Source organism: Lampetra fluviatilis, chromosome 45 (assembly GCF_964198595.1).
Source record: "Lampetra fluviatilis chromosome 45, kcLamFluv1.1, whole genome shotgun sequence".
NCBI classification, from domain to species: domain Eukaryota; kingdom Metazoa; phylum Chordata; class Hyperoartia; order Petromyzontiformes; family Petromyzontidae; genus Lampetra; species Lampetra fluviatilis.
Window position 1 is genome coordinate 4,706,515 of NC_136319.1, and position 25,807 is coordinate 4,732,321.

At 50.8% G+C, this 25,807-nt stretch overlaps 1 protein-coding gene across 1 annotated transcript; it reads right to left on the minus strand.

Annotated features, from left to right (window-relative positions):
- Positions 1-1,522: 1,522 nt before the first annotated feature.
- On the minus strand, positions 1,523-25,429 carry LOC144947543 (ras GTPase-activating protein-binding protein 1-like). Its single transcript, XM_078876769.1, has 12 exons — positions 25,410-25,429; positions 23,426-23,546; positions 21,102-21,183; positions 20,518-20,691; positions 20,181-20,265; positions 18,954-19,041; positions 17,350-17,716; positions 16,436-16,540; positions 13,477-13,573; positions 10,867-11,004; positions 9,629-9,759; positions 1,523-3,539 (listed from the first exon to the last, which is right to left on the minus strand). Exons 2-12 carry the CDS (start codon positions 23,518-23,520, stop codon positions 3,351-3,353), a joined length of 1,551 nt encoding a protein of 516 aa, XP_078732895.1. The 5' UTR covers positions 23,521-23,546; positions 25,410-25,429; the 3' UTR covers positions 1,523-3,350.
- Positions 25,430-25,807: the final 378 nt, after the last annotated feature.

Consider the following 25,807-nt stretch of genomic DNA (forward strand, 5'->3'; position numbering starts at 1 on the left):
GACAAAATGAGTCTGCGACAGAATTAAATGATACATTATTGTAATGCTTTAGCATACCGTGTCAACACATACGGTTTACCCCGTATTCTTGTACAGGAAAATTTAGTTTTCAGGTCCACACGGCATCCAGCCGTAACAATACGGGCATTTTTTGGGGTTTTGTCTATTTGTTTGTGTTTCTCTCTTGTGATGAGACTTTGTAGGATGAACGTTGAGATTTATTAGGGCATGGGGTGACAAATAAGGTCGGAATTGGTCTATAATATGGTAGGTACTGATACGGGGTTGACAGATACGCTTTAAGCCCATATATATGGAGTAATTGGGCATGACTGTGCCGATACTGTATAAGGAACATTGGAATAGGAATCGACGTATTTTTCACGATCCAATGCTCTATTAACTGGGAATCAACCGATTTTTTTTTTTATAAAAACGATTCAGTATGTTGAACTTCTTTGGCACTGAACATAGCCATTCGTACTAATCTGTGGGTCTCTGTAGGTCTCTGTAGGTATCTGTGGGTCTCTGTAGGTCTCTGTCGGCATCTGTGGGTCTCGATGGGCTTGGGTCTGTGCATGTATGTTGAACTTCGTTCGCACCGCACGTAGGCAACCATGCTAGTCTCAATGCAGATGGCAGGATTTGACCAAATTGGTAGTGGAGTGCGCTCCCCATTTACCCACCCACTCATAACCCACGCATTGACCCATCCAACCACTCATGGGTTGGCTGACCAAGATGACTGGTAGATGTATCAGCTGTACCCCCTACTGTGCCAACTTGCTGCATTTTCGCCACCCGGTGCTCCACTCATTGCTGTGAGCGTCCTTCACGAACCTCCTCCAGAGGCCGAGCTTGACACCGCTGGTACCAGTCATCAGCAAGTCCACTCAGCGCCTCATCCTCCCAAATCGCATCACTCCATCTCTTCTCCAGCCCATGTCGTGCCCATTTAGTCCCCTCTATGCAGCCAAACAGTGCGGGCTACATGACCCAGCCAACGCAGCATTGCCTGCCAGAGCTCACCGATGGGAATGTGTACAGATCTTTCAAGGATTTGAGCTCATCACACAATCCAGCCTAGTTAAACCCAGGATGGATCGTAGGCATGCCAGCCTGAATGTCTAACCAGCGCAGATGTTCCATTAGAGGGGTCCACGTTTCACAAGCTTAAGAGAATATAGGGGCATGACTGTGGCTGAGAAGACCTGAAGCTTCTTGCGGAGCAACAAACAAGGTAGCTTCCACACGGCATTGTGCAGCTGATGAAAAGATGCCGCTCGACTGATTCAGCGAGACCTCTGATGTCAAACCGGCGCTGGTCATAAACACACTGCCCAGGTATGCGAAACTCTCCACTCTATCCAGAACTGCTCCATCACCAATGGGGAGCTGAGGGGGTGGAGTGTTTGGTGGCACAAAATACCAAGGCACCCACCCATTGACCCATCCACTCCATCATTAACCCACCCGTCCACTCACCCATCCAACCACTCGCCATAATTTCATAAACTCAAACAAACGTGCTCATCTTTATTTTTTGGCTCAAAGACAAAAAAGCGCGTACTATTATTTTTCGTTGTTTTAGTTTAAAGTCGACACAGAAACACCGTCAAATCAAGGGGGTTAGAGAATTTGAAAAGAAAAAATATATAATTATTATATCATCCAACAACAAAAAAGACCACCGGAAAATACGACAGCGTTCAATGGAACGAGCTCGTGTGAAGAAGGCACAACCCGATGGGAAAAAACGCAGAAGTGAACTTGCGCCGTCTAACGGAGCCGTTCTCTGCTGTGTGGTCTAGCATAGGGGGAACCCCCAGTGGCAGCTGCCTCGGTGCGTTAGTCAGTAGGGGGCGATGATCGCTGCTGAGTCGAGCCTCGAGGGCACCCCAGTAGCAGCTGCCCATGTGCGTTCGTCTGCTGCCAGTACAGTTATGGGTGATGATCCCTGCTGCCATGTGGTTTTTCCAGAATCATGCGATGGTAATTTGCAGTGTAATCACACTTGTCAAATATCAACGTTTGGACGGCCCCGACTCTGGCCGGCGCATGATGGCCGATTCCTCTTGTGGAGCAAGGTCACAGGGATTTTTTTAACGTCAGCTGTGTGTTGAACTTTGTTCGCAACGTACGTAACCAACCGTGATAATCTGTGGATCTACGTGGGTCTCTATGGGTCTGTGGGTCTCTGTGTATGGATGTTGAACTTCTTTAGCAACGCATGTAGCCAACCGTGCTAATCTGTGGACCTATGTGGGTTTCTATGGGTCTGTGGGCCTCTGTGTAAGGATGTTGAACGTCTTTCGCACCGCACGAAGCCAACCGCGCTGATCTGTACGAACATTATTGGTACGGGAAAGGGTTTACATTGACATTTCTCTGTTCAAATGTTTCGTGCGCATACAGGGAACCTCTGCCAAAATATAAATGTCTTTACCGCAATATAATAAAATCATCATCATCTCTCTCGATTAAATTGGAATTTCAACTCCCAGATTGTTCTTCCCGCATCCGATCGGCATTCACCACGGATGATGATGATGCTAACTGGTGGTTGTTGCTGAAAACCCTGTGTGCTCAGGGCCAGCGGTTAGCGGCTGCGCTGACGGCTACGACCCGAGTTCGATTCCTGCTCACGTCCACCAACACGCCAGCGGCGAGACGAATGTCTGAACAGGTCCTGGGCCTCCCCTAGGTCGACTCGGCCTGAAATGAGTACGGGTGGGCGTGGTGCTGGCCACCCACCACCTCGTGTGCCAACAGTGCCGGTAGCTTTCATAGGCGCTGCTGCCACTCGCTACTAACAGCACCTGTCCCTACAGTCTGTTTCAGGCTACGTGGGGGATCTTTGTCTTTGTCAGGGCCACACAAAACACCCCCCCCTCTACCCCCTCCCTCTCACCAAAGACAAAGTTCCCCCCACACCCAGTATAGCCTTAACAGACTGTGGGGGCAAGTGCTGTACAGAGGGGAGGGGGGGGATCTTTGTCTTTGTTGAGTGTGCGCATGAGTGGGTGAGTTGGTGGGCGAGTTCAATGGGTGAGTTGGTGGGTGGGTGAGCAAGTGCGTGTGTGAGTGAGTGAACAAGTGAGTGGGTGGGTGGGTGAGTGGGTGGGTGAGTGGGCAAGTGAATGGGTGGGTGAGTGATTGAGTAGGTGAGTGAGTGGGTGGATGAGTAAATGAGTGGGTGGGTGAGTGATTGAGTGGGTGAGTTAGTGAGTCGGTGAGTGAGTGGGTGGATGAGTAAATGAGTGGGTGGGTGAGTGATTGAGTGGGTGGATTAGCGAGTCAACTAACCCACCCAACCCTCTCACCCACCCACCCTCTCCATGTTTGTTTCTTCACTCAGCCGGGTGGGGGGTTGACAGCCCCCCCCCACCAACCCTGGGGGCCGTCGAGGGCCGGGATCCTCCATAGCCCCTCCCCCCTCCTCCACGGCCCCCACCTCCTCCTGCACCTCCACCCTCCCGGAATCCACGCCGCTTCTTCTCCTCCACGTTGAGGCGGTGTTCACCCTGGTACAGGATGGGCTGCAGGAGACACACACACAGATACCATCATCCTGTTTTAATAACCCAGCTGGCAATGGATACTCATTGTAATTAATATGCATTCATCTTCTTGGTTCTTTCGGTAAAGTCACCTAGAAGGGAAATAATAAAATAATAAAAATTAAACATAATAAAATAATTCTCACGACGTTTCGGCCACAACGCAAGCAGCCGTCCCCTCAGGTGAAGACCAGGTCTGTCGGGGAGACAGCGTTTGTTTCTTCACTCAGACGCTGTCTCCCCGACAGACCTGTTCTTCACCTGAGGACGGCTGCTTGCGTTGTGGCCGAAACGTCGTGAGAATTGTATTTTATTATGTTTAATTTTTATTTCATTATTTCCCTTCTACATGACTTTACCGAAAGAACCAAGAAGATGAATCCCTGCAGTCACGAAAACTTTAAATCGAAATTTAATATGCATTCATTAACCCCACCCCTCACAGAAACCTGGCTTCATTCATCCATCCCGGACTCTGCTATTGAGCTCGCAGGCTACACAGCACAGCGCCAGGACAGAACAGTAGACTCCGGTAAGAGCAGAGGAGGGGGGCTCTGTGTGTACGTGAATAAGAGCTGGTCTACTAACACTGTGACTGTAGACAGCCACTGCTCCCCAGATCTGGAGTATGTGACTGTTAAATGCAGGCCGATTTACCTCCCAAGAGAGTTTACTGTGGTCATAACTGCTGTTTACATCCCACCGGATGCTTATGCTAACTCAGCTATTGGACTTTTACATGGCAGCATTAGCATTCAGCAGAGCAAGTATCCTGACGCTGTGCTGATTATAGCAGGGGATTTCAACCATGCAGACTTAAAAGCAGCACTCCCTAAATTCCACCAGCATGTTAAGTGTGCTACTAGGGGAACTAAGATTCTGGACAAGGTCTACACCAACATCAAACTAGGCTACAGGGCTAGACCACTACCACACCTGGGCCAGTCTGACCATTTGTCCCTGCTTTTGATCCCTGCATACGCCCCCATCAAGAAAACGGCTCCTACCATCACAAAAACTGTCGCCATCTGGCCTGAGGGTGCCACCCAGCAGCTGCAGGACTGCTTTGATAGGACCGACTGGGGGGTCTTCGAACATCAGGACCTGGAGGTGTTCACATATAGTGTATTGTGCTACATTAAAAACTTCATAGACACTGTCACTGTGGACAAACGCGTTCGGGTTTACCCCAACCAGAAGCCCTGGATGACCCGCGAGGTCCAGCAACTGCTGAAGGAGAGGAACATCGCCTTCAACTCCGGAGACAAAGCTCTCTACAGTACAGCCCGAGCTAACCTGAAGAGAGGCATCCGCAAGGCCAAAGTAGACTACAGGAGGAGGATTGAGGAACGCCTGGACAGTCACGACAGCAGGCAGGTGTGGCAGGGAGTCCAGCACCTGACCAACTACAGGGCCAACCGCGGAGCTGCTGATGGTGACAACGCTCTGGCAGAGGAGTTGAACCTCTTCTTTGCCCGCTTTGAGGTGACACCACAAGGGACAGCATCACCAAACCTCACGGTCCACAGCAGCTTAAACCTCACAGTAGAGGAGCATGAGGTGAGGCGCACGCTGCGGGCCGTCAACCCGAGGAAGGCTGCGGGACCTGATGGCGTCCCGGGACGTGTGCTGAGGGACTGTGCTGACGAGCTGGCGGGAGTCTTCACAAGGATTTTCAACCTGTCTCTGGAACAGTCCACTGTACCAACCTGCCTAAAGTCCTCCACCATAGTCGCGCTGCCCAAAAAAACCCACATTTCCAGCTACAACGACTACCGGTCAGTAGCACTCACGCCAGTGGTGATGAAGTGCTTTGAAAAACTGGTCCGGAGTCACATCATAGGAAGCTTGCCCCGAAACCTTGACCCCCACCAGTTTGCCTACAGAGCGAACCGATCCACGGAGGACGCCGTGGCCACAGCACTACATGCTGCACTGTCACACCTGGAGCAGCAGGGGAGCTATGTGCGGATGCTCTTCGTGGATTACAGTTCTGCGTTCAACACCATCCTCCCACACAAACTGGTGGAAAAACTGGGCGACCTGGGGATTCCACATTCCACCTGCATGTGGATACATAGTTTCCTCTCGGGCCGCAGACAGAGGGTCAGAGTGGGCCGTCATACATCCACAGCCCTGAGCCTCAGTACCGGCTCCCCCCAGGGCTATGTACTGAGCCCCCTGCTCTACTCCCTCTACACACATGACTGTGCCGCCGTCCACCATAGCAACACCATTGTGAAGTTTGCTGATGACACCATAGTGGTGGGGCTCATCTCTGGGGGGGATGAGTCTGCCTACAGGGACGAGGTGGAGCGGCTGACAGCATACTGCAGGGGCAACAACCTGCTCCTTAACACCGCAAAGACCAAGGAGCTCATAATAGATTACAGGAGAAAGAAAACGGACACTCCACCACTAATCATCAGCGGGGACTGTGTGGAGAGGGTGGCAGACTTCTGCTTCCTGGGAGTCCACATTGGGGAGGGCCTGACCTGGAGCGCCAACAGCACTGAGCTTCTGAAAAAGGCCCAGCAGAGACTTTACTTCCTGAGAATTCTCAGGAACAATAACATCACACAGAAACTGCTGGTGTCCTTCTACCGAGCCTCCATCGAGAGCATTCTTACATACTGCATCTGTGTATGGTACACCAGCTGCACAGTGGCTCAGAGGAAAGCGCTCCAAAGGGTCATCAACACAGCCCAAAAGATCGCCGGCTGCCATCTCCCCACACTGGAAGAACTACACAGTTCACGTTGCATCAAAAAAGCACAGAACATTATAAAGGACTCTTCTCACCCTGGACACTCACTGTTTGAGCTGTTGCCATCAGGCAGACGATTCAGATCAGTCAAAACAAGGACAAACAGATTCAAACAGAGCTTTTATCCTACAGTGATCACCACACTCAATAATGCTAATTAATTATTAAGTAATAGTGTTTACAATTGACTGTGAAATAGAGATGTGCAATGACAAAATGTAACCTTATGTGGGTATGTGGGTATACTTGGGCTGTTTTTATATATAGTATAAATTGATTATCTTTCATTTAATTTTATTTTTATTTTCTTGTTTTATTTAATTTAAATTTATGAATGATGCCCTGACTGGTGAGCATTTTAAATTTCGTTGTACTGGTGACAATGACAATAAACGATCTATCTATCTACCCTCCAGCCTCCACCACTTCGCACGTGAAGGGCTCACAAGTGACGTCATCATGTCTATCCACTCTGTTTAAGGAACAAAACAGGAAGATTATTTCTCAACAAATCTGGCTGTCGCCTGATGAAGGTGGTTGTAATTACTGACGAAACGTCGCGGTACTCAGATTTTAAATGTTGTGGATTTGCTCTCCGACACAGAATCGGTGCAGTGCTGTACCAGTAACGAATTGGCCACGTTCTGTTAACGTGACAAACCTTACCCATCGGCTGTATCGGGTGGTGGCGGGTTTAACGACACTTTTATATTCACGCGATCTCACCCAAGCAAACCTCTTATGGATAATATTGGTCGCGAACGTGTTAAACTGAGTGAGTGGGTGGGTGAGTGAGTGACTGGGTGAGTGGGTGGGTGACTGGGTGAGTAAGCCCTAGGCACAGTGCCTACTGTGGCCTATTGAATAATACTGCCCTGGTGGGTGGATGACTGAGTGGGTGAGTGAGTGAGTGGGTTAAGTGGATGAGTGGGTGAGGGCTGGGTGAGTGGGTGAGTGGCTGGGTGAGTATGTGGGTGTGTGAGTGGGTTAAGTGGATGGCTGGGTGAGTGGGTGAGTGGCTGGGCGAGTAGGTGAGTGAGTGGCTGGGTGAGTATGTGGGTGAGTGAGTGAGTCTGATGTCTAGTGAAAAGTATGATGTCTACTGATAACTCTACTGATGAATCTAAGTAAATTGATACGTCTACTGATAAGTCTACTGACTTGTCTGATAAGTCTACTGATAAGTCTGATAAATATATTGATACATCTATTGATAGTTCTACTGATAATTATACTCATAAGACTACTGATGAGTCTGATAAGTTTACTGATAAGTCTTATACGTCTACTGATGAGTGTGCCATTGTTCATCACGTTGGAAAGAACCAGACTACTGATGAGTCTAGCCCTTCGTTAGAGGACGAGTTTGATCTGGCACTGTAATGGAGCCCAAAGTGCAACCATAATGCACCACGGGTAACGATCAGTGCTGGAAAGAAGTGTAACATGCGTACGTACACACTACACAACACACACTAATATACACTACACTATACACTACAACACTACACTGATATACACTACGCTATACATTACACTATTAAACACTACATAAGGTTGACTTTTTTTTATCAAACAACCAAAAATGACATAGCCAAAATGTTTTTCGTAGGCCCTGTGGCCAGTTGGATAATACGGCCCTGACCACCATCACCACCATCATGACCATCACCACCATCATCACTACCACTACCATCACCACCATCATCATCACTACGATCACCACCACCATCACCAACACCACTACCATCATCATCACCATCAACACACCACCAACATCATCACACCACCACTATCACCATCACCACTATCATAATCACCACCATCATCAGCACCATCACCACCATCATTCTCTCCACCATGACCTCCACCAACACCACCACCGGTTAGACATCAGGAAACAGAGACCATCACCACCCAGGTGTTAACACCCTCGCTTAGTATGCAGAAGGTCGTGGGTTTGATCCGGACCCCGACTCCTCACACCCACCCACCATGGCTGCTAGATCACGAAGCCGTAGTTGAGCAGCTTCCTCCCTCTCTCCACTTTCCTCTCTCAACCTCTCTCCATCTCTCTCTCCATCTCTCTTAATCTCTCTCTTCCTCTCTCCTCCCTCTCTCGCCACCCAGTGGCAGCAGATGTACAAGCCTCTCGTAGCCAAATGCCGCAGTGACCTCCAGCAGAGGACGGCTCACCCGACGGTGCCCTCGGCCGTGTGGCTGAGCCGAATCCCCCCAGGAGCACCGGACTGTTGTGTGCGCGTTCTGCTGAGCCAGGGAGGATCTGGCCCCGTCAGTATTTGGGGTGTCCCGCGGCTCAACCCGCAATGTTCCGGCTTTTGGGGTCCATTTTCAGGAGACTGGAGGTGCCTTTTTACAAAAGCAGTTTCATACACGGGATGTGGCGGTTGCCTTACACCCGGCTAATAAGCGCCACGATCTTGCAAACTTCGTCTGTGTCCAAGCGAAGATGGCGCGCGGGTTTACGAGACCAGGGGGGGAAAAAGACGCCGCGAGGCGACAACCGACAGCCGCTCTGGCGGTGGGGGGGGGGGCGATGCTGAGGGGGGAAGGTGGGGCCCTGGCTCAAGGCAAGGCTCTGGCTGGACCACTCCGTACCACTCGCAACGCCGGGGACGCACGCAGTGGTTCTTTGAACGGTGGGGGGTGGGGGCGGACGGTCGAGCACCTCTGACCAGCGCCAACGGCGTTCTTGATTTGACTTTTAATGGGTTCATTCGTCGCTCGTGTCGACGCACCGTTTGTGGTACGCGCGGCACGTGTGGTGCCGTGTGCCCGCGGGTAGCGTTTGCGACGTGCACACGTGGACTCAATGTGACTTTGTATCGCAATCGGCTCCAGTGCTTTTGTTGTTGGCAGCAATAAAAATGGTTTAAAACTCGCTCTCTGTCTTTCTCTCTCCCACCTCTCTCCCACCCTCTCTCCCACCCTCTCTCCCACCCTCTCTCCCACCCTCTCCCCCACCCCTCTCTCCCTCCCTCCCCCACCTCTCTCCTCCTCCCTCCTCCTCCCTCCCCCTTTCCCACCCCTCTCCCACCCCTCTCCCACCCCTCTCCCACCTCCCTCCCCCTCTCTCCCCCTCTCCCACCCCTCTCCCACCCCTCTCCCACCCCTCTCCCACCTCCCTCCCCCTCTCTCCCACCCCTCTCCCCCTCTCTCCCACCTCTCTCCCCCTCCCTCTCTCTCCCCCTCTCTCCCCCTCTCTCCACCCTATCTCCACCCTCTCTCCACCCTCTCTCCCCCTCTCTCTCCCTCTCCCACCCCTCTCCCCCTCTCCCACCTTGGCCGCGAGGATCTTCTGCACAGAGTCTGCGTCGCTGAAGATCACGAAGCCGTAGTTGGGCAGCTTCCTCCCCGTCACTGCCGAGGCGCCCTGGGTGTTGATGCGCACGCTCAGCACCGTCCCATACGCTGAGAGAAAGAGGAAGAACGATCAATGTCTATACAGAGAAATTGATATCTATACAGAGAGAGAAGATTATCTGTACAGAGAGAAAATGCATATCCAGAGATAAATATCTATAGAGATAAGTGTGTATAGAGGCAGAGATAGATATCTATCGAGAAACATGGAAATACAGAGATAAATATCGGGACAAAAATATATTAATATCTAGAGAAAAATATCTATAGACAGATGTATATCAATTGAAAGAGATAAATGTCTATACAGAGAGGGAGAGACATTCTAATACATTCATAATAAACGTTCTTGGGTTAGATCGCGTTATTTATAAATGTGTCGTAACCCTCCACCACCCGACACGGTCAATCAGCAAAAAAGTGTCACATTGACAAAAGACAAAATAGTTCACTACTTGAGTCCACCGGAGTGTTGAAGAGTGAATCCACAACATTTAAAGTTTTTAAATAACGCGATCTAACCCAAAAACGTTTATTATGATTAATATTGGTCGCGAAAGCCTATGTGTTAAATATACTAATACATATCTACAGAGAAACAGTGAGAGATAGAATTGCCTCAATAGACATTACCGTAAGCTACAGGAACACACGGCAGAGAGAGAGAAATACCGATAGAAAGAGAAACACAGAGAGACACATACGTGAGTGAATCTCTCCGTGTGTGAAGTACGTGAGCGAATCTCTACTTGAACGAGTGAGTCTCTGAGTAAGTCTCTGAGTGAGTCTCTGAGTGAGTCTCTTAATCTATGTGAGTCTGAGTGAATCTCTGTATCTACGTGAGTCTGAGTGAGTTTGTATCTACGTGAGTCTGAGTGAGTTTGTATCTACGTCAGTCTGAGTGAGTCTCTGTATCTACGCGAGTCTGAGTGAGTCTGTATCTACGTGAGTCTGAGTGAATCTCTGTATCTATGTGAGTCTGAGTGAATATCTGTATCTACGCGAGTCTGAGTGAGTCTGTATCTATGTGAGTCTGAGTGAATCTCTGTATCTACGCGAGTCTGAGTGAGTCTCTGTATCTATGCGAGTCTGAGTGAGTCTCTGTATCTATGTGAGTCTGAGTGAGTGTGTCCGTGTCTCTGTGAGTGGTCTCACAGGAGAAGAAGTCTCGAAGGGAAGTCTCCTCCATGCTGTAGGGGAGGTTGCCCACAAACAGCTGCTGTGAGTCTGCGTAGCGAGGGAAACGTCGCGCTTCCCCATCCATGGACGGATCTGTATCACCGCCTCCTCTCACTGCCAGCAGAGAGACACACGGACAGAGAGACAAATGGAGAGAGATAGACACAAAGAGAGACACGCGGACAGAGAGACACAGAGACACGCGGACAGAGAGAGACACGGAGACAGAGAAACACGGACAGAGACACACACAGACAGACACAGAGAGAGAGACACACGGACAGAGAGAGACACGGCGAGAGAAACAGAGAGACACGGAAAGAGACACACAGAGATGGAGTAAGAGGGACATGGAAAGGAGAGAGAGACACGGACAGACAGACACGAAGAGAGAGACACAGAGACAGACACACGGAGAGACAGACAACGGAGAGACAGGGAGAGACAGAGGGGAAGAGACAGAAAGAGACACAGGGAGACAGGCACAGGGAGAGACACAGGGGAAGAGACAGAAAGAGACACAGGGACAGAGACACAGGGAGAGACACAGGGAGACAGATACAGGGAGAGAGAGACAGGGAGAGACACAGAGAGAGCCTGAGTGCCGTTTTACACTTTTTTTTACCAACAATTTTTTTTAAAGTTTTCATTTGCCGAATCGGAATTGAACTTTCTAAGACGTACGCGAATCGTTTCAAGGAACACAATGAAGTTTCAGAAGGTCACCATCTTCACGTATACCGTTGGGACAGCGTTTAGCTATCTAAACACCGAGGGCACGGTGACTAGGAGATGTTAACTACCTCGCCTGGTATGCAGGAGGTCCTGGGTTCAATCCCGACCCTGACGATGCCTGCTGCTGTGTATTTGGAGTCTGCGTCTGTCCCGATGGTGGTCACTGCGTGGATTTTTGGCCGGGGTCCTCTGTTTTTTTTCCCTCCACATTTAGAATCAACGCCACCGTGCGTCGAGAGAGTATTTGGCTGCTGCTATAAATTTCCACAGTACGATGATGATGATAGCCAGTTCGTTGAGCTATTATTTGTGACGGCCCAGTTCCTTCTGAAAAAGAGCTACACACCAGTTCAGTGGGGCTTTACACCCGGTAAAATAAATAAAAAAGTTTGAATTGGTAGGACAGAATAGCCGCCGTTAGGTCACGGGACGCACCCTGCAGGTGCCATGGGTTGACTGCTGTGCCAGGCTAGGTGCAGGAGGTCACGGGACGGACCCTGCAGGTGCCATGGGTTGACTGCTGTGCCAGGCTAGGTGCAGGAGGAAGTCACGGGACAGACCCTGCAGGTGGAATAGGTTGGCTGCTGTGCCAGGCTAGGTGCAGGAGGTCACAGGACAGACCCTGCAGGTGCCATGGGTTGACTGCTGTGCCAGGCTAGGTGCAGGAGGAGGTCACGGGACGGACCCTGCAGGTGCCATGGGTTGACTGCTGTGCCAGGCTAGGTGCAGGAGGTCACGGGACGGACCCTGCAGGTGGAATAGGTTGACTGCTGTGCCAGGCTAGGTGCAGGAGGTCACAGGACAGACCCTGCAGGTGCCATGGGTTGACTGCTGTGCCAGGCTAGGTGCAGGAGGAGGTGGTCACGGGAGAGACCCTGCAGATGCCATGGATTTAAAGATTGGCAACAGATGAGCAATTTAAACTAAAACAATTATGTCTTTGACTAGGTAAGGCCCACTGAGCTGTATCGCTCAGAAGCGACGTGGCAATCACAAATGGCGGCTCAACGAAGCGGCTTATCATCATCACGTCGAAATGTACGGCAGCGTTGACGGAGAGAGAGACGCAAACTCGAATTATAGAGCAGGCGTCAGGGTTGGGATCAAAACCCACGTGCTCCCATGTACCAGGCGAGGTAGTTAACATCCATAACGCCACTGTGGTGCCCGTGCCCTCAGCTGTGACAACTTTCTGCTTTTTAGCCGCCCGACGCTCCGCTCGTCGTTGCGAGCATCGCTCCTCCGCTGTTGCTGGAGGGCGACACTGCCTCCCAACTGTCCACCAGCCTCGAGATGCACCTAGCCTGGCACTGCCCAGTCACGTCCTTCACGAGCCTCCTCCTCAAAAGAGGGCCAATCTTGACACCGCTGGTACCGGTCATCGGCAAGTCAAATCTATGGCAGGCGCATCTTGCAGATGACAAGCCGATGGTCAGTGGGCAGATAAGCTCTATACCCATGTGGGTATGAATCCACTGTTCCATCACTATATAGTCCAGCAGATGTTCTTGCTTGGACCCGGCGTGCATCCATGTCGTGTGGATGCGCCGATAACGCAATAGCGTGTTGGTAGTTATATGCCCATGGACAGCACAGAAGTCTAGCAGCATCCCACCGTTGTAATTGAGCTGATCTGGCCCATGCCTTTCCAATCATTCCGACACAGGTGTCTGTGTCAAGACACACCAACCCACTCAACCACCAACCCACCCACCCAACCACCCATCCAACCACCCACCCACCCAACCACCCAACCACTCACCCACCCAACTACGCACCCAACCACGCACTCAACCACGCACCCACCCATCCATTCACACACTCACACACCCACCCATCCACCCCACTTACCCTGCCGGGGTGGGGGCCGTGATTGGAGGGGGGGACCCCCAGGCCGCCCCTCCCCTCGGGGGCCACGAGGGGGCTCGGGTTTGGGCTCCACATTGGCCTGTACTCACGAAACACAGACACAGAGAAAGAGACACACAGACAATGTACGCAAATCACCATCGAGTCTGCGAGTCTCAGCCCAAGGCTATGGTTCTCGCACAGACTCAAACAGACACATACAAAGATCCACCGTGTAGCCTGTCACAGACTTTTGGGGCAAGTGCTGTGAGCGAGCACCTATGAAGGCTACCGGCTCTGTGGCACATGAGGGCGTGGGTGGCCAGCCACCACGCCCGGCTGCCTTTGTCTCCCCCAGTGGCGATGTTTACTACACACCGCACCACCAGGTACTCATTTGAGGCTGAGTAGACCTAGGGGACCGCGCCACTTGTGAAAGGCTAAGTGCACTTTAAGGCCAAGTAATGTGTTGAACGCCCGCTGGCAGGTCATGGGATAGACCCCAGGTGCCATAGGTTTATTGAGATGACTGGCAGATGCACCACCTGTGCCCCCGACTGTGCCAACTTGCTGTGCTTTAACTGCTCGGTACTCCGCTCTGTTGTTGTGAGCGTCACTCTTCTGCCTTCTGTTGTTGCTGGAGGGCGACTGCCTCCAACTGCCCAGTAGCGTCCTTCACAAGCCTCCTCCACTGAGGCCGATCTTGACACCACTGGTACGAGTCATCAGCAAGTCCACTCAGCTCCACATCCTCCTCTACCACATCACTCCATCTCTTTTTAATCCCATGCCACGCCCATTTAGCCTCCTCTAACCGCCTAAACAAAAGCTGTTTAGGCATGCACTGAGCATGTGGGCTAAATGACCCAGCCAACACAGCCTTGCCTGCCGGAGCTCACCGATGGGACTTTGTCCAGATCTTTCAAGGATTTGTGAGCTCCTTACGCAACCCAGTCTGCAGGTTCAACCCAGAATGGATTGTAGGTAGGCGAGCCTAAATGTTTCTAAGTGGCACAGATGTTCCATTAGGGGTGGGGTCCACGTTTTTCAAGCATAGAAAAGGGAAAGAATGACCGTGGCTGAGAAAACCCAAAGCTTCGTGTGGAGCAACAGACCAGGTAGCTTCTACACAGCGTTACGCAGCCTATGAAAAGATAATGCCGTTAGACTGATTCGGAGTGAGACCTCTGCTGTCAAACCGGAGGTGGTCATAAGCACCCTGCCCCATCACCAATTGGGAGTTGTGGGGGTGGAGTGTCTGATGGCACTTAATACTCAGGCAGGTGCTTGATTTGGGGGGGCTGATGGTAAGGCCCCCACCTCTTAGTGGCACACTCCAGGTTCAGCAGCAGCGCCTCTAACTCCCCCTCTGAGTGAGCAGCAATCACCAGATCATCAGCATACATAACATGGTTGACCAATAGGGAGCCATCCCTTGACCGCACTCGGGCATCGATCAGCCTTCCATTGTACCTGTGCCAGATGGAGATTCTTCCGGTACAGCCATCGAAGGAGTCACAAACTACATGGGCAAAAAAGGTGTCGCACCACGAGCTGAACAGGGAATGGCTCTGACTCCTGACCACGTAGTTTTACCTGAGTCTGCTCATCCTCATGAAGGTCATGAATGATTGTGAGCAGAGTCAGGGACTCTAAAAGCACAAAGATCAACCCAGAGCCCAGGCCTTTTGATGGTAGCATAGGCCTTGATCAGATCAATAAAGCAGAGATGTAGGTCCTGTTGGAATTCCCTACACCTCTGCTGTAGCAGACGGACAGAAAATATGGTATCTGTGCAGGACCGCCCTGGCCTGAAACTACATTGGGGCTCCACAAGCCTCCCCTCAGCGTGCCTAGCAAGGCGATGTTGAATAATCCTTGCCAGGACCTTTCCCGACACACTGAGAAGTGAGATGCCCCTGTAGTTGTTACAGTCTGTGCAGTCCCCCCCTTCTTAAAGAGGGGGACCACCAGGGCATCTTTCCAATCCTGCAGAACCTGTCCAGTGGTTCAGGCTGTTATTATGATGTCTCATAAACGCCACCCTCCTTCAGCATTTCACTTGGGAGATCATCTCTGCCCGGTGGCTTTCCCGGCCACAGACTCTGGATCACCTTCAGTACTTCAACAGATGGTACCTCAGCCAGCTACTCACAGGGGGTGACTACTTCCAATATTTGAGGCACCGCAGCCTCAGCAGGATCGTCCTCACTTTGCCCCATGATGTTTTCCAGGCTGAGGGATTTCCCCTCCCGCAAGACACAAAAATGCTCCGTAAATGCAGATATGGGATTAGTCACTACTTGTGGAATGCATAGGAGGTGGGGGGGGTCTCAAAGTCCTCTAACCCAGCTTAAATATACGCTGCCAAGCTTGGTGGTGTTCATTCAGACGCTGTCTTTCCGACAGACCTGTTCTTCACCTGAGGACGGCTGCTTGCGTTGTGGCCGAAACGTCGTGAGAATTGTATTTTATTATGTTTAATTTTTATTATTTTATTATTTCCCTTCTACGTGACTTTACCGAACCAAGAAGATGAATCCCTGCAGTCACGAAAGCTTTAAATCGAAAAAAAGTGGTGGCCAGCGACCACGACGGTGGTGGGTTTTCCCACCAATCAAAGGGCTGCCAGGTAAAAATTAGCACGTTAATGTAAGACCCTTGAGAGGCATCCACAGCGGATGCCCTGAGGTGGCTATGTCAATGTGAGAGATGTTAATGTGAGAGTTAAAGTTGCAGTCTCCTAGCTCCGCCAAATGGGGTTTGGCTAGGAGACGTCATAGACGTCATAGACGCCCCCGGGGCCTATGGCACAAGCTTTGTTCGATGTTTTTCCACGTGGTTTAGTGGTACTTAGGTTGAAGGGGGGTTACCAGCTCCTCGCACGCGTCCAAATGCCACTCATTCACACACTTGCAGACACCCACACATAGACCCACGTCACCACCACCACCACCATCACCTGTGTTGGCACCACCTTGTGATGTACGAAGGTGGTGGCTGTCTGGGCGGGTTGCCCCCCTCCCTGGGAGAGGTTTTTGCTGGTCACGGATGCCCAAGAAAATGGCTGTTTGGTGGGTGGGGGGGGGGGCACAGGGGGGCACGGGGGGGGGGGGGGGCATGAACAACGATGCGGTTACATGGTCAGTCGTCTCCTAGTCACTGTTCTAAAGCTGCTGCTATTACTACTGCTGCTGCTACTACTAAAACTGTTGATCACCCGCATGCTCGCAAATTAATCCTCTCACCCGTCCACCCACTCACCCACCAATTCACCTACCCACTCATCTATCAATTCACTCACTCACTCATGCACCAGTTCACCCACTCACCCGCCCACCCACTCACCCACAAATTCACCCACCACTTCACCCACTCAGCCGCCCACCCACTCACCAACAAATTCACTCACGCACATCAATTCACCCACTCACCCACCAATGCACTTACCCACTCAGGAACCAATTCACCCACCCACTCACCCACCAATTCACTCACCCACCCACAAAGCCACTCACTCGTACATCAATTCACCCACTCACCCACCAATTCACTTACCTACTCACCCACCCACTCACTCACCCACCCACCAATTCACCTACCCACCAACCAATTCACCTACCCACCAACCAATTCACCCACTCAGCCACCCACCCACTCACCAACAAATTCACTCACGCACATAAATTCACCCACTCACCCACCAATTAACTTACCCACTCAGGAACCAATTCACCCACCAATTCACTCACCAACCCACAAAGTCACTCACTCATACATCAATTCACCCACTCACCCACCAATTCACTTACCTACTCACCCACCCACCCACCCACTCACTCACCCACCCACCAATTCACCCACCCACCAATTCACCTTTGGTGGTGCAGGTTCCACAGCTGCTGTCGCTGCCGATGCTGTTGCTGCTGTTGCCGATGCAACTGCTGCTGCCGCTGCTACCACTGCCGCTGCTGATGATGTTGCTGCTGCTGATGTTGATGATGCAGTGTGGGTCTCAATAGTCGTTGGTGACACCTCCTCCTCTGCCTCTTCCTCTTCCTCCACCTCCGCCTCCACCACCTCATCAGCAACACCTCCTCTACCGGCCGCGTCTCCCTGCATCTCATCCTTTGGCAACTGATGAAGTTGCTGCTGCTGCTGATGTTGTTGCTGATGCTGTTGTTGCTGATAATGATGTTGGGTGTTGTTTGAGATAGGTTGTGTCATATCGGAAGGCGCGTTGCTGTTAAAGAGAGGGAACATCAGCAACAGCATAATTGAGCATTAGCAGCAGCAATATCATCAGCTTGCAAATCCTTGAAATATCTGGACACAATCCCATCATCAGTGAGCTCCTCCGGCAGGCAAAGAGGCTGCGTTGGCTGGGTCATGTAGCCCGCATGCACAGCCAGCGCATGCCTAAACAGCTTTTGTTCAGCCGGATAGAGGAGGTTAAACTTGCACAACACGGCCTGGAGAAGAGATGGAGCTGATGCGGTATGGGAGGAAGCGGAGCCGAGTGAACTTGTTGATGACCTGACCAGTACCAGCGGTGTCAAGATCGGCCTCTGTGGAGGAGGTTCGTGAAGGACGCTACTGGGCAGTTGGAGGCAGTCGCCCTCCAGCAACAACGGAAGGCAGAGGAGCCATGCTCACAACAGTGGGTGGAGTGCTGGGCGGATAAAACGCAGCAAGTTGGCACAATAGGGGGCACAGCTGGTGCATCTGCCCGTCATCTCAGTCTCAACTAAAACAAAACTATGTTTTATTTTACTAAATAAGGTCTACTAAGCTATGCAGCTCTTTTCTAGAAGCGACCTGGCCACAAATGATAGCTCAAAAAGTGGCTTTTTATCAAGTGAAAATGTATAGCACCGAAATTACTCTAGACGCGTGATGTTGAATATAAATGTGGAGAAAAATCCACCCAGTGACCACCACAGACAGAGAGAGAGATGTGAACTTCAAATATATATCAGCAGGCATCAGGGTCGGGATCGAACCCTCCTGTATACCAGAAGGAAGATAAACACAAAGATCATCCGTGTAGCCTTGACAGACTGTTGGGGCAAGCGCTGCTAATAGGGAGTAGCAGCACCTATGAAGCCAGCACCACGCCCGGCCGCATTTACACACCGCACAAGGTACTCATTTGAGGCTGAATCGACCGAGGCGAGGCTCAGCACCAGTTAAGATAATTGTCACTGGTATTGGTGGCTGTGAGCGAGAGTCAGGCACACACACGCAGATGACCCCAGACCCAAGGCTTGAACCTAGGATATCAAGTGTCTCCGACACGGCCACCGTGAACCCCACCACACAGCCATTGCGAACCCACTCACACCGACACGGCATGCGTAAACCCCACCACCTACACGGCCATCGTGAACCCACTCACACAGACACGGCCATCGTGAACCCACTCACACCGACACGGACATCGTGAACCCCACCAACACGGCCATCGTGAATCCCCTCACCCGGGTGAGTGAGTCTCGTAGAGAGGAGAGCCGTTCTCCACTTCAGAGTCTCCCTCCCCTTCCTCCTCCTCCTCTTCTTCCTCCAGGTCTGCAGAGGCAACGGGGGACAGACGCACCACGGCATTGTGGGTAACCGGCGTCACTACGGTGGCTCAGGGATGTTAACTACCTCGCCTGGTGTGCAGGGATTCATGAAATCGATGCCCCACCCTGACCGATGCCTGCTGCTGTATATTTTGAGTTTGCGGTATGATAAGATGTTAACTCCCTCGCCTGGTGCGCAGGGGTTCATGGAATCGATGCCCCACCCTGACCGATGCCTGCTGCTGTATATTTTTAGTTTGTGGTATGACGAGATGTTAACTACCTCGACTGGTGTGCAGGGGTTCATGGAATCGATGCCCCACCCTGACCGATGCCTGCTGCTGTATATTTTGAGTTTGCGGTATGACGAGATGTTAACTCCCTTGCCTGGTGTGCAGGGGTTCATGGAATCGATGCCCCACCCTGACCGATGCCTGCTGCTGTATATTTTTAGTTTGCAGTATGACGATATGTTAACTACCTCACCTAGTATGTAGGAGGTCGTGGGTTCGATCTCGACCCTGACAATGCCTGCTGCATACTATTTCGAGTTTGGGTCTCTCTTTTTATGTGTTGTCGTGAATTTTTCTACGGGTCCCCTGGTTTTTTTTCCTCCACATTTAGAAACATCACGTGTTTAGAGAGTATTTGGCTGCTGCTATAAATCTCCACGTGGTGATGATGATGATGAAAAGCAGCCACTTCGGTGAGCTGCTATCATTTGTGATGGCCAGGGCACTTCAAAAAAATATCTAAATAGCTCAGTGGGGCCTTACCTGGTAAAGTAAAAATAGTTTTTTTTCGATTTAAAGCTTTCGTGACTGCAGGGATTCATCTTCTTGGTTCTTTCGGTAAAGTCACGTAGAATGGAAATAATAAAATAATAAAAATAAAACATAATAAAATACAATTCTCACGACGTTTCGGCCACAACGCAAGCAGCCGTCCTCAGGTGGAGAACAGGTCTGTTCACTCTGTCTTCTCGACAGACCTGTTCTCCACCATCTATACATCTCTCTGAAAATATGTCTCTCTCTGTCTATATATCTCTGTAAATCTATTTTTCTCTGTATGCATCTCTGCATCTCTCTGTATATCTATATCTCTCTATCTATCTATCTCTCTCTGTGTGCGTCTCTGTACCTTCACTGTGGTCACTGTCCGTGAAGACCTCGTCCTGGTAGCGGAAGATATCGTTCTGAACAAAGAACTTGTTCTGAACAGAGCCCTGCTCACCGCAGGAGACAGAGGGGACGGTGGGCGGGTGATCGAGTAAGTGAGCGGGTGAGTGAATGAGCGAGTGAATTAGCGAGTGAGCGAGCGGGTAAATGAATGAGCGAGCGGGCGAATAAGCGAGCGAGTTAATTAGCGGATGAGCAAGCGACTGGGTGAACAAATGAGTGGGTGAGCGAGCCAGTGAGTGAGCGAATGAATGAGCGAACGAGCGGGCGGGCTAAGGGTGAGCGAGCGATCCGCTCACCTCGGGCGCGAGAATGAAGGTCTGGAGGAATCTGCGCATGGCACCGCCGGCGTTGCTGAGCTCCCCCAGCACCTGCACCACAACGGCACCGCCCATCGTCGCCTGCGAGTCGACCGCACGGATCTTGGTGCGGCAGTCGCGGAACGCTAGAGACACGATCTTGGCGTGGATCTCCTAGAGATAGACACAGAGACACGGAGATGCAGAGAGAGTGTGAGACAGAGACGTGAAGACACAGAGAGAGACAGTGTGAGACAGACACAGAGAGTGACAGAGAGAGACAGAGACACGATCCTCGCGCGGATCTCCTTAGAGACACAGAGAGAGGGGGAGACACATGGGAAGAGATACACGGGTAGGGAGAGAGACAAGGCGAGAGATAGACACAGGGAAGAGACAAAGGGGGGAGAGACACGAGGAGAGATATGGGAAGAGATAGACACAACGGGGGAGCGAGAGACGTGGAGACATGAGGAGAGACACGGGGGGGAGTGAGATAAGAGAGACACGAAGAGAGAGACTGATGGAGAGACACGAAGTGGGAGAGACACAGAGCGAGAGAAATGGATAGAGGCTGTACCCACCATTTGCCCCACCACAGGCTCTGAAGGTTTTCCGTTTGCGTCGACTCCCCCGTGGACGAAGGTGGAGTCCTTGCCATAGAACCTGCGGAGAGACCCACCCACAACACGGGTCAATATAAATGTGGTGTCGTTAAACCCGCCAGCACCCGACACAGCCAATCAGTAAGGTTTGTCACGTAAACAGAACATGCCAATTGTTACTAGTACAGCACACCGGTGTGTTGGAGAGTAAACCCACAAGATTTTCAATCTGAGCAGGACGTTTCACCAGTAATTACAAGCAGCATTATCGGACGACAAATCTGGCTGTCACTAAATCATAGCTGCTCAACAAAATGGCTGATATCACCATCATCATGTGCACATTTATAGCATCAACATAATATAAATAATCTCAATGCTTGTTTCTAAACTAATACATTTTTAGTAGTAGGTTTTTACCCTTTAAACTGGTACAAAACTGACACCTTCGTACAAGGCATCATGTTTGCAATAACCGCAACACAAGCAGTCAAAATGCAAACAAAAAGAAACAACTCTGATGATGATAATGATATGCACTGTCCTTTAAGTTGATTGGTCCACACCCGAGACAGCTTTTCTTAGAGCCTAGTCTCCATTGGTGTTGGACCAGATGACGCCAAAAGGCGTACAACTCAAAAACAGTGCACAGAGTATTGAGAGCTCGGGGTAAGCATTTACACTATGAGACCAGCAAACATGATGCCTTGTATAAAGGTGTCAGTTTTGTACAAGTTTAAAGGGTAAAAACCTAATACTATATTTTGCCACTGGTAAAGGTCTCAGTGTAAATGCTTACCCCGAGCTCTCTATACTCTGATAGTGCACTGTTTTTGAGTTGTACGCGTATTGGCGTCATCTGGTCCAACACCAATGGAGACTAGGCTCTAATAAAAGCTGTCTCGGGTGTGGACCAATCAACTTCAAGGACAGTGCATATCATTACCATTATCAGAGTTGTTTATTTTTGTTTGCATTTTGACTGCTTGTGTTGCGGTTATTGCAAACATGATGCCTTGTATAAAGGTGTCAGTTTTGTACCAGTTGAAAGGGTAAAAACCTACTACTATATTTTGCCACTGGTAAAGGAGGTCTCATAGTGTAATATATTTTTTATCTCATTAGGTAAAGCCCGCTGAGCTAATTAACTTATTTTTTTTTAAGCGGACCTGGCCATAACTAAATGAAAGCAGCTCAACAAACGTGGCTGACATCACTATCACGTGCAAATGTAGAGCAGCAAAATAATCTAAACAATCCTTAATACAGGTTTTTTTAGGGTTAGATCGAGTGAATAAAAAACGTCGTGTTGTCAAACCCGCCACCACCCGACACAGCCCAATTAGTAAGGTTTAGTGTCGAAGATGGGCAATTCGTGACTAGTACAGCACTTACCGGTGTGTTGGCTGTCGCCTGATGAAGCTTACCAGAGTGTGTTTTTTGTTTGCATTCTGACCACAAGTATTGTGGTTAATGCAGACAAGATTCTTGTAAAAAAGCTTCAGTTTTGTTTGCCAGAAACAAGGGGAAACACCTATTCTGATGAAGCTGGTTGTAATTACTCGCCAAACGTCGTTACTTCAGATTGTAAATGTTGTGGATTTGCTCTCCAACACACCGGTGTAGTGCTGTACTAGTAATGAATTGGCATATTCTGTTTACGTGACAAAACCCTGACGAATTTGCTGTGTCAGGTGGTGGCGGGTTTCACGACACATTTATATTTACGCGATCTAACCCAACAAACAATGTATTATGAATATTGATCGTGAAAGCCTACTACGTGTTAAACAGACTCACCCAGTCACTTACAAAAACTAAGATCCTCCGTATAGCCTGTAACAGACTGTTGGGGTAAGTGCTGTTAGCGAGCACCTATGAAGGCCGGCACTGTGGCAGATGAGGGGGTGGGTGGCCAACACCACGCCTGGCCGCCTTTGTCTCCCTAGTGGCAATGTTTACACACCACACCAGGTACTCATTTGAGGCGTAGTCGACCGAGGGGAGGCTCAGAAACGGTTCAGATAATCATCACCGGTGTTGGCCGTGAGCGGGAATCGAATTCAGGTTGCCAGGTTTGTAGTGCAGTGCGCAAACCGCTACTCTACCGCTCCCCACTCACTCACTCACTCACCCAATCACTCACCTACTCACTCAGTAACTCACTCACCCAGTCACTCACTCACCCGCCCGCCCATACACTCACTCATTCATCCACCCACCTACCCACTCACCCACCCATACACTCACTCATTCACCGACTCACCCACACGCCCGCCCACTGACCTCACCCACTCACTCACCGGTGCAGGAAGTCAGGAGCCTGGTGCAGCAGGGTGTAATACTGCCTCACAAACTCTCTCCCCACGTGCAGGGGATGAGGGGTTTCCATGACCATGGTGATGGGGCCGGTGGGAGGGAGGTCTACACACACACAGGACATAGTACACACACAATACACACACAGTACAGATATAGCACACACAGTACACACGCAATACACACATAGTACACACACACAGTACACACACAAAGTGCACACACAGTACACATATAGCACACACAGTACGCATATGAAGTACACAGTGGACACACAGTCCATACAGTAAAAATAAAGTACACACATAGTACACACACAAAGTACACAGAGTACACACATCCAGCACACACATCCAGTATACACACAGTACACACACAGAGTACGCATATAAAGTACAGTGGACACAGTCCATACAGTACACACATAGTACACATATAGTACATAGTACACACACAAAGTACACACATAGCACATCCAGCACACACATCCAGTATACACACAGTACGCATATAAAGTACAGTGGGCACATCCATACAGTACACACAGTACACGCAACAGTACACATCAAGTCCATACAATACACGCACAGTTTACAAAGTACACACGCATATACAGTATATACAGTGCAGAAACAGATACAGTACACAGATGCAGTGCACAGCAGCAGTACAGATGCAGTACTCATTAAAAGTACTAAAGCAATACATTTTTTGCAAATAGATCCAGTACACACATGAAGTACACATACACAGCACAGAGATGCAGTACAGATATACAGTACACATACAGTACACAGACACACACATACATACACATACATAAATACACACACATACTAAGTCCGGCCGCCTTTGTCTCCGCAGTTAGCGACGCTCACTAAACACCACCACACCATTTTAGGCTGAGTCAACCTAGGGGGGGGGAGGCTCCCAAGTAACCTGGGTGCAAGATAATCGCTATCACTGGATGATGGTGGTGGTAATGATGGTGATGATGGTAGTGGTTAGTGGTGATGATGACGGTAGTGGTGATGGTGGCCATAGTAGTGGTGGTGATGGTGGCGATAGTAGTGGTGGTGATGGTAGTGGTAGTGATGGTAGTGGTGGTGATGGTAGTGGTTAGTGGTGATGATGGTAGTGGTGATGGTAGTGGTGGTGATGATGGTAGTGGTGATGATGGTAGTGGTGGTGATGGTAGTGGTTAGTGGTGATGGTAGTGGTTAGTGGTGATGATGGTAGTGGTGGTGATGGTAGTGATGGTAGTGGTTAGTGGTGATGATGATGGTAGTGGTTAGTGGTGATGATGATGGTAGTGGTGGTGACCATCACCACCACCAATCACCACCACTACCATCACCACCACCACTACCAATCACCACCACTACCACCATCACTACCAATCACCACCACTACCACCACCAACCACGTGGGTCAAGGCCTAGGGGGGGCCCACAATGGCCGGAGCGGGCTCGCTGAACGAGGCCGAACTCCGCTCGCCTTCGTTTACACATTTAGAGAGGAGGAGGGGAGGGATGAGGAGGGGAGAGATGAGGAGGAGAGAGTTTCGCTGTTGAGGCAGCAGTTTTAGTTAAAGAGTAAAGGGTGGTAATGGCGGTGGTGGTAGTGGCGATGGTGGTGATGGGGGTGGTGGTGGTGATGGGGGTGGTAGTGGCGATGGTGGTGATGGGGGTGGTGAATGGTGGTGGTAGAGGTGGTGATGGTGGTGACAGTGATGCTGATGGTAGTTTTGGTTAAAGAGTAAAGGGTGGTAATGGTGGTGGTGGCGGCGGTGGTGATGATGGTGAATGGTTAACACCATTCTTAATGGTTAAGACTTAAACTTAAAGACTTAAACACGAAACAAATTTGATTGAAACAGAGGAAAGAATAGAATGAAGGAGAATGAAGAAGAATGAAGGAGAAGACGAAGAAGGCGATACAAATAAAATTGTCGGTGAAGGCGCCGACCTCGATGAGGCCGCGATGTTCCAACGCCGCCTCCGTTCGCCAGCACAGCGAGAGAAGGAGGGGGGCGGGGCGGGGGGGAGGAGGGGGGTGGGGGGGAGGGGTGGGGGAGGGGCGGGGCTGGGGGGGGAGTGGGGGGAAAAAGGGGCGGGGGAGAAAGGGGCGGGGGGAGACGGGTTGACGTGGGGGAGGGGAGAGGGGGATGGGGTGGGGGAAGGGGGCGGGGGGAGAGGGGTTGGGGGAGGGGTGGGAAGGGGCGGGGGGAGGGGGGTTGGGGTGGGGGGAGGGGGGTTGGGGTGGGGGGAGGGGTGGGGAGGGGCGGGGGGAGAGTGGGGGGAGGGGGGTTAGGGAGGGGGGCGGGAGGAGACGGGTTGAAGTGGGGGGAGGGGTGGGGAGGGATG